Consider the following 10,000-nt stretch of genomic DNA (forward strand, 5'->3'; position numbering starts at 1 on the left):
ATGACAATGAGATCCCAAGAGTTCAGCTCCGCCTCATTCCTCCACGGTTTCCTCCAGAAATCTGGAATGTGCATGAAGCAACTATTCGAGACGAGTCTCGCACGAACAACTTATGTGAGGGATGGAACAATCGATACAGCAGGTTGGTTAAATTTATGGAAATGTTTGTAACTTGGTACTTTATATTATATTCTTCACATTTTATAATTATTTTAAAAAGATGCGCTTCACGTTGTTTTTGTTTTTGTTTTTTGTTAGAGCTTTAAGTCCAGCAGAATAACTGTGCTTAGCTTAGAATGGTCATTGGTTAGTTAGTTACCACGCAACTCAAACTATTTACGATAATCACTTTCCTAGGTTGGTTGGTCACAGTCACCCAACAATATGGCGGGCAATCCAGTGGATCCAAGCTGACCATGCTGTTGTAGCTACCCAGTTGGTGCTAGAATCTCGTGGCGAGCCTCCCAAGAAACGGCAGAAGAGGGTGTACAAGAATCTACAAACACGAATGAAGAACCTCTGCCAAGATCGCCGTGATGGTCGCAAATCAGTTGAGGAGTTTTTACATGGAGCGGGTCACAACATTCGATGGAAGTCCTAAGCATTATAAGAAAAGTCAGTAAAATGTATAGAAATAAAGTGTGAACAAATTTTAGCTGATTGTACTGTCTGATTGTATCGTTTTTAGCTTGAGTTTTTTTTAGCACATTTTGTACTGTGCCATTTTTTCCTAGACTAAACAATGTGCCATTTTTTCCTGTGCCTTATTTTTCTGTGCCATTTTTTCCTGTGCCATTTTTTCCTGTGCCATTCTTTCCGGTGCCATTTTTTCCTACATTCGTCTGTCCCACCTCCTCCCTTGGACCTGCCAATGAAGGGTCTGCTGGGCTGTGTAAGGGCGAGGTGTGCTGCCAGGCAAGTGCTTATCATACAAACTAGCTTGCATTAACAGTCATTGCCACCTCATTTACGTCTGTGATGGAGGTGGTGGTGGTGGTGGTGGTTGTAATGGTGGTGGTAGTTGTGATGGTGGTGTTGGTGGGTGGGTGGGTGGGTCGGTCGGTTGGTCTCTCTCTCTCTCTCTCTCTCTCTCTCTCTCTCTCTCTCTCTCTCTCTCTCTCTCTCTCTCTTCCCCCACTAACCTTCTCCCCCCTCCTCCCTCTCTAGCCCTCCCTAACCCTCCTCCCTCTTCCTCCCACTAATCCCCCCTCTCCTCCTCCTCCTCCTCCTCCTCCTCCCTGGAGGAGGAGGAGGAGGAAGAGGAGTCCGATTGAGTCTTCCTCGGCAATATTTTTTCTTGTCTCTCATCAAGTGAACGAACGTAACAATTAAACATTTAATTTTGTCACGATGCGCACTGGAGACAAAATGATCGGACCTTTACAACACGCATGTACATCTTGCTTCAAGTGGCCAGGACGGTCACCAAAATGCGGCGCCCGTACCAACCTCTCTCTCTCTCTCTCTCTCTCTCTCTCTCTCTCTCTCTCTCTCTCTCTCTCTCTCTCCAATCCTTCCACCTCCTCTATTCCTCATTTCCTTCTCTTCCTCCTCCACCTCCTCCATTCCTCATTTCCTCCTCCTCCCACTGCTACTACTACTAATACTACTACCACTGCAACATGCCTGGAAATGTCCGCAAAACCCTGGAAATTGAGAGAAATGTCGAGGAAGAGACACGGGCAACCAGGAGGGAAGGCTTTGGTCTGGCTCTGATGACGTCACGTTTATTGGAGGCATTTCGGGGTTATGTAAATATCTTTGAGGTTAATTAATTCTCCTTCTCGTCTAAGTCTGGAAGCACTCTGAAGTTTAGCTAAATATTGATGTACGGAGAGGGAGGGAGGCAGGGAGAGTGTTCGGCTCGGCCCGTATATTTACGTTACGTAATTCATTTTGAAAATCGCAAGAAGAAGACGCCCTCACTAGAATGCACAATATTTTCCGACTCGCCTCATATTTTAAGTAATACTCAAAATATAAGATTTCCGAACCCAATAATAATAACGAAATCTCCGATAAACGATGTGTAATTTTTACGAACGGCTCCACAAAAAACTCATAACATCGTGAAAGAAAACACAGCCTGACTAGATTATATTGAATATCCTGAATACATTTTTTTTTTACTTTTCAGCTAAATAAAGAAAACAAATTCCTCTCCGAATAATGAAATTAAGTTTTCATATTCGGCGTTGGACGTATTTTAAAATTAAACATACTGTACTGGATGTTATTACTCGGGACACGTTTCTTATATTTTTTAAGTGTTAAATCAAATACTAAAACAATCCTAGGCGATCTAACAACAAAAAAGTTAAAATCAATACGATGCCGAAAATGTATTTTACCCACAAACAAAAACACAGCTACAGCAGACCTTGTTGTATATTTTAACATGCTATATTTTTTTGTATTAATAAATTCAATATCAAAACAATGCTAACTCCGCTAAAAAGAAAAAAAAAAAGAAAACAATGTCGACTTTGGGCCGAAGTGTTCTTTTTTTCCCCTCGTCTCCCCAGCACCCTTTTCTCCTCTCCCCTCCTCTTCATACTCCTCCTCTCCGCTTCACATCCTCTTCCTTCACCTCCTGCTATATACCCGAGTCTAGAAATACCTGAAAACACCTGGAAAACCCTGGAAATTACGCTAAATATTGATGGTGAGAGAAGGGGATTGGTACCGTAGCCGCGGCGGACGGGGCGGGACGGGGCGGGGCTTGGCGGGGCTCGGCACATTTTCCCTGCCTCCCTCCTCCTCGGTACACAAGTATTTAGCTAAACACCTGGAAGAATATGTTCATTTAAGAGACATTTATTTAAGACACATTTATTTTTTTCTCTTGTGAAGTGGAGATTATACACTCTTGGAGAAGAAGAAGAAGAAGAAGAAGAAGAAGGACAGTATTTGCTCTGATTTCTCACTTTGTGTCCTTAAGCGCTCTCTCTCTCTCTCTCTCTCTCTCTCTCTCTGTGTGTGTGTGTGTGTGTGTGTGTGTGTGTGTGTGTGTGTGTAACATTGCGTGTTTCTCTACAATTCGTTATCTTCCACGTGACTTATCGTTCCCTCTCAACTCCTCCGCTTTTTCTCCCTTCCTCCTCCTCCTCCTCCTCCTCCTCCTCCTCCTCCTCCTCCTCCTCCTCCTCCTCCTCCCTCTCTAAGCCTGTCAGTAAGGAGGCGAGTGTTGGCTGTCTGAAGGAAGGAGAAAAGAAGGAAGAAAAGAGAGAGAGAGAGAGAGAGAGAGAGAGAGAGAGAGAGAGAGAGAGAGAGAGAGAGAGAGAGAGAGAGAGAGAGAGATTCTATTTCTCATAATCTCACCTCTCTCTCTCTCTCTCTAAGTTCTCATTGATACGCACTTTTTCCCATCGCTAAGCAGGAGGAGGAGGAGGAGGAGGAGGAGGAGGAGGAGAAGGAGGAGTCCCTAGGGAAGTCTCACTCTCTCCCTCTCTGTACCCACGGCTGGTCATCGGGATAATCTTATCTCCTCCTCCTCCTCCTCCTCCTCCTCCTCCTCCTCCTCCACGCTTCACTCTTTCTATTCATCCCTCTACTTTCTCTCAATTTTCTTTTGCCTTCATCATCATCATCATCATCATCTCTCTCTCTCTCTCTCTCTCTCTCTCTCTCTCTCTCTGAAGCGAAATTTGAAAAAAAAAATCTATATTATAATTATAAAAAAATGAAAAGAACAGGGGAACAAAATAACAACAACAACAACAACAATAATAATAATAATAATAATAATAATAATAATAATAATAAAAATAATAATAATAACAAAAAGATATGAAAAAGACAACAACAACAACAACAAAAACAACAACAGCAACAACAACAAACAGAAGAAGTGGGAGGAACAAGAAAAGGCGAGGAGGAGGAGGAGAAAGAGGAGGAGGAGGAGGAGGAGGAATACAAAGGAACACAAAAGAATACAAAGGAAGGCCAAACAGCAACAGACCTTTTGATTCTTGCAAGGCTGTTAGGTAACTACTTCTAACTAGCTACAGGGAAGAGACACAGGACAGCAGAGGAGGAGGAGGAGGAGGAGGAGGAGGAGGAGGAGGAGAAGTTTGGTGGTAACTACTTCTAACTAGCTCCAGGGAAGAGAGACAGGACAGCAGAGGAGGAGGAGGAGGAGGAGGAGGAGGAGGAGGAGGAGGAGGAGTTTGGAGATTGGAGGAATAGAGATGAGGGGAGGAGGGGAGATGAGGGGAGGGGAGGAGGGGAGATGATCGGAGGAGATGAGGGGAGGAGGGGAGATTAATTAGTCTGATAGGGGGAGGTAATATGTGTCCCTGGGGTGAGAGTGGCCAGGCAGGCTTCTTTATTAACCACTGGGGAGGAAGGTGTGAGAGGGAGAGAGAGAGAGTAGGAGGGTGGTGTAGCGGGGACTCTCTCTCTCTCTCTCTCTCTCTCTCTCTCTCTCTCTCTCTCTCTCTCTCTCTCTCTCTCTCTCTCTCTCTCTCTCTCTCCATCTTTTATTTGTTACTGTTTAAATTTGGTGTGATTTGTGAGTGAGTGACAATGACTCTCTCTCTCTCTCTCTCTCTCTCTCTCTCTCTCTCTCTCTCCTTCGGTCTCTTTCCTTCCTTTTTCCTTTCCTTTCCTTTCCTTCCATTTTCTTTCCTTCCTTCTTTCCTTCTCGCGTCTTCGTGTGTGTGTGTGTGTGTGTGTGTGTGTGTGTGTGTGTGTGTGTGTGTGTGTGTGTGTGTGTTTCTATGTACGTATATTTATGGTGTGAAAGGGTTGATGACTGTGTGCTGTAATTATGAAATTTAACAAGATGAGAGAGGTAGGTGGTGATGGCACAGAGAGAGAGAGAGAGAGAGAGAGAGAGAGAGAGAGAGAGAGAGAGAGAGAGAGAGAGAGAGAGAGAGAGAGAGAGAGAGAGAGAGAATGATAGTGATAGTGAGACGGAGACCTAACAAGATAGGAGGGGCGGCCATTAGCGGCGGCGCCCACGACTTGAGGATGGTCTCTGACGGGGGGCTTGTTGGGGGCGTGGGGGGGCGAGATCAGCACCGCAAGGAGAGTCATCGCTATCACACACACCACGCCACGATCTCTTTGTTTGATCCCCGCCCACCCACGCCCCCCCACGCCCCAAAGTCCACCCCACCTACGCCAGCGCCCCAGTTACTGCTGACGGAGGGGGAGCAAGAGGAGGAGGTGGTTTAAATTTCGTGGTTTTGGTTTAGTGAATGGAGTACGAGAGAGAGAGAGAGAGAGAGAGAGAGAGAGAGAGAGAGAGAGAGAGAGAGAGAGAGAGAGAGAGAGAGAGAGAGAGAGAGAGATAACTTGTTTTGAAATATACCACCACCACCACCACCACCACCACTTCCTCCTCCTCCTCCTCCTCCTCCCCCTCCTCCATCACACCTGGCGGGAGGAACAGGTGGCAAGGTATTGTCCACTAACATCTTCCACCCACCTCCACGCTCCCCCCCCCCCCAGCATACATAAACAGCCCAAATTCAACCCTTTAGTTCCTCTCCTTGTCTCCCTTCATCCTCCCTTTGTCTCGACCCTCAACCCTTTAGACACGAGCATAGAGCATTCACACACACCGGGAATTCTTTATGTGGGTTGATGAGTGGGTTTCGATAACAAGAGAGGGTGTTTTGATGCTGTGTGTGGTGTTGTGGTGTGCGTGGTGTGGTGTTTGGTGGTGTCTGGTGTCTTGAAGCGAGATAAATTTAAAACATGACTAGCGAGGTTAGATGTGGAAAATTGAGGCTCTCTCTCTCTCTCTCTCTCTCTCTCTCTCTCTCTCTCTCTCTCTCTCTCTCTCTCTCTCTCTCTCTCTCTCTCAAATATTAACTCCTAAAAAAAATCATTGAATTAAGCTGAAAGAGTTATTTTAAAGTCAAAGGAAGGGTGTGAGGTCAGGTCAGGATTAAGCAGGGTCAGCGAGGGTCAGGCAGGGTCAGGGACAGGTCAGTTTGGAACGTTAACAGACAGGGTTGGGTTTATTTGAGTCAAGTTTTCTACGTTTAAAGTTTTCGATGTTTAAAACTTGTTTATTTTTGTTTGTTTTGTTTGTTTTGGTGTGTGTGTGTGTGTGTGTGTGTGTGTGTGTGTGTGTGTGTGTGTGTGTGTGTGTGTGTGTGTGATTATTGTTGTTTGTTTGTTTGTTTGTTTGCTTGCTTTTTCTTCTTCCCTGCTCTGCTCTGGTGATAAGGGAGGACCACCACCATCACCACCACCACCATCACCACCACCACCACCACGAGCCTTCCTTTCCTGCGCGCGCGCGCGCGTGTGTGTGTGTGTGTGTGTGTGTGTGTGTGTGTGTGTGTGTGTGTGTGTGTGTGTGTCGCTTCACTAACACGACGCAAACACTCGGCAGCAATGCGTGTTTGGCTGTCAAGATTCTAAGGATCATCTTCAGAAACTTTTTGCCACATCTTCACTACTAATGAGAGTGAAAAAAAACGCCTCTGAGCTTACACGAGTATTTAAGGATATTTTTACGGTTCTAGTGACTGATTAACGACATTTTTATATTACTTACTGGTGAAACTGTCGAGGGAACCCGCCAAATCATCTGTGACCTTGGAAAATGGTCGTGGTGGGAGAGCAAAGCCTATTGGAATACAACTCCGAGACTGAACAGGGCGACTCAAGTACTGTAGTATGCTGGTGGTGGTGGTGGTGGTAGCTGTTGCCTCACCCATAAAATAGAGAGAAAAAAAGAGAAAAATAAGACTGAAAAAAAGTTGAGAAGGGGAAAAATTAAACAAGAAAAAGAAAATCTCTGGTACAGTAAAGCAATAAGCCTGCCTGCCCCCCCCCCCCCTCTCTCTCTCTCTCTCTCTCTCTCTCTCTCTCTCTCTCTCTCTCTCCACGAACTTTCGGCCCCCCAAGTCCCCTGAGGAATGATAAGGATGCTGGCGGAGGGAATGATAAACAGGAAGAAAGAAAGGAACAAAGAAAAGACCATGATAATGAAGACAAGCAGAGAGAGAGAGAGAGAGAGAGAGAGAGAGAGAGAGAGAGAGAGAGGAGAGCGAAAGAGTAATAATCTCCACCACCCTCGTTAATGAGCCAGCTAATCCCCCTCCTCCCCTCCGCTCCTCCCCTTCATCCACCACCACCACCACCACCACCACCACCTCTTTGTTACCAAGTCCCGTACTCAGAAACGGGTTGTTTTCTCAGCAAGACAATTTTCAAAGCCCACAGGGATAATTAGCCTGATTCTCAAGGGTGTTTCTCCTATTAATAACATAGAAAGCTGATCAGTCTGCCACCACAAACTGTGCACCTCCTGCCTTAGACTCGTCACCCTTGCTGGCCACTTTCCTCCCCCGGTGTGCTCCTCTCTCTCTCTCTCTCTCTCTCTCTCTCTCTCTCTCTCTCTCTCTCTCTCTCAGGACCATGTTCCAAAACACTGCGCCGCATCACCACTTTCAGAAGTCTGTGGTTGAGGCTACACAAACTTTTAAGGGTGTTTTTTACAGTTGTAGTGGCAGATTAACAAGATTTCTTTATTATTAACAAGCGGAAAGGTCTTGAGAACCAGGCTAATTATCTGTGTGGCCTTGGAAAACAGTCGTGGTGAGAGGGCTGAGCAGTCCACCACCATCACCACCACCACCACCGGAATACGGACAATTTGGCCACGGACGATTTGGCCACGGGATGTCACCCTAGGACGTTTTGGCCACGGTGGGGTAGGACATTTTGGCCACGGGAGAAAATACTAGGAATCTATTGCACTTAGTAGCTTGCTTATTAAGTAAAGGAAAAAATCTTTAGTCTGTTTTATTATCCAAAAAAGTTCTCTAATCTGTTCTGTTAGGTTAGGTTAGGTTAGGTTAGGTTAGGTTAGGTTAGGTAATAAATACGAATATTAATAATAATTGTGAAAATATGTAAATAATACAAAATATAATATATATTACAGTAAATATGTTTCATGGCCAAAACGTCCACCTTGGGAAGTTCCCGTGGCCAAAACGTCCTACGGTGACATCCCGTGGCCAAATTGTCCGTGGGCAAATCATCCGTGGCCAAATCGTCCTACACCCACCACCACCACCGAGCCTGTCCACGCGTCCTGCCCCACAGTTAATTAATCCCAGCATCACGTGGCACTCTAAGCAACACTAATAACTCTTCCTCCAGGTGCCTGTTGTGTGTGTGTGTGTGTGTGTTGTGTGTGGGCGGAGAGGTAGCAAGGTACAGACAGAAGCGAGAGAGGAAGGGACGTCTTAATCACACACACACACACACACACACAGGTGCAGACAACAGCCCCGGACGGTCTTCACGCCCCAGCCAGCCTTGCCTACCCCTTAAATAAAGTCAAAACAACAGCATTGGATCTGAATCAAACGTACACACAATGCACAGCTTCTGGTGGACCAATGAACACGGCCGTAACACTTCAAATGAAAACGAGACATGCCGGACACTTACCGCCACAATTAAGACACACTTCAGGGCCACACAGTTAAGGGCCTCAGTTTAGGGGCACACTTCAGGGACATACCTCGCCGTCAGTCTTACCTACAGAGAGAAAGGAAGAGATATAATGAGCGAGTGTGGATGGATCAGGGAAACGAGTCTTGAATGTTACCCTGTGTGTGTGTGTGTGTGTGAGAGTGTGTGCGCTGTCCCCTCACTCTCTCTTTCCCTTTCCACCTATCTCTTCACAAAATGGCAGCTGTGCGAGGCAGTAAAAATGGTGAACGGCTCTCTCTCTCTCTCTCTCATCTCTCTCTCTCTCTCTCTGCAGCCTGTATGGAATGTGGGGTGCGTCTCGGCGGCGCGAGGAAGGGAAGGAAGGGTGAGGTGCGGGAGGAGGCAGATTAACACCACTACAGGGAATTCGGATCCCCCTACCTCAGCCATGACGCACCGCTGCCTGTCTGCCTCGCCACGCCTCCACTCACCAACCAGCCTTTCTCTTTACTGTGCTGTGCATCTGTTGCCTCGTGTCATACTGTATAGCTCGTGGACAATGAGACTCGTAAGGGTCAACCACGGGGACTGTTAGTGTTGGATCTATTCATTCTATGTTGTGTTCAATACATTGCCTTTGTGCTTTGTGCTCAGGGTGCCCGGCCGAGGCTCAACACTTACTGCCGCCGTGACGTGGCGTCTTGTAGATCTGGTCCAAGATGGCATCCCTTAATAACGGCCACACAGCGACAGGTAGCGTCTCTGTGACTGCCTCGACTTCTTGGCCATGCCCCCCCACACTGTCCTGGTAGCTAGGCGGGGCTGTGACAGTCGCGGCGCCTCGACACCAGTCAGGAGAGAGGGACGCACAGCTGAGCAGCGACTCGCAGGTCCCCCCGCGACAGCCACACAAAGACAGCGACACCTCTCCCTCAGGATGGAAGTCCCGTGACTGTAAAGCGTGCGGCGATGTTCCCAAGCAGATTCCGTGATGAGTTTGGCGGTGAGCGGGGCGTGTGGCGGTCAGGGTATTCGGAGGGTGACGCAGCAACAACCCTAAGCTGGGATGACTCGCGTACCTCGTGAGCGTTGGGTCAGGTCTTTTTGAATAAGTAAAGGTGAAAAGATGGGGAGGGGGGAAGTGAGGATAGTGGTAAGGTTAGGGGGGGGTGATAAGAAGGGAATTATAAAAGGAGGAAAAGTCACTGGCGCAATTTGAATTTTGGCTACGTTATCAGGGAGGACGTACTAATGGGGACGAGATATGCTCAGGATATATGGCCAAGGCAGACAAGGTTACCCTCAGGGGAAGCAGGGAGACCGCCATCAATCCAGCCAGCCAAACAACAGCCACAGCCACGGACGCGCGCCGCCCACGCACCCAAGCCCCGGGGCAGAACTCCGCACGAGCCCGGGGCCAGACTAGCCAGGACTTTTTCAAATCCTCTTTTCTCCATATTTACGGCCAAGTGGTGGTGACTCACCCAGCACGTGGATACCCACAAGCTGGCAATCCCTATAGAAAATGGGTGGAGTGTACCCCGTTCTTCCCGGGGGCAGGCAGCGGCGGGCGGCGGATTACTGGTGG

General features: G+C 47.4%; 1 protein-coding gene across 1 annotated transcript in view; it reads left to right on the forward strand.

The window, feature by feature from the left end:
- The window catches only part of LOC135097877 (uncharacterized), a 1,298-nt gene extending 544 nt beyond the window's left edge, over window positions 1-754 (forward strand). Inside the window, exons 1-2 of the mRNA XM_063999983.1 lie at window positions 1-142; window positions 358-754. The exon at window positions 1-142 is cut by the window's left edge and continues 544 nt beyond it. Of these exons, the coding sequence (XP_063856053.1) occupies window positions 1-142; window positions 358-601 (386 nt within the window). The 3' untranslated portion in view covers window positions 602-754. The remainder of the gene's footprint in view (window positions 143-357) is intronic.
- The last annotated feature ends 9,246 nt before the right edge of the window (window positions 755-10,000 follow it).

The sequence above is a fragment of the Scylla paramamosain genome, unplaced genomic scaffold (assembly GCF_035594125.1).
Source record: "Scylla paramamosain isolate STU-SP2022 unplaced genomic scaffold, ASM3559412v1 Contig35, whole genome shotgun sequence".
Classification (NCBI taxonomy): Eukaryota; Metazoa; Arthropoda; class Malacostraca; order Decapoda; family Portunidae; genus Scylla; species Scylla paramamosain.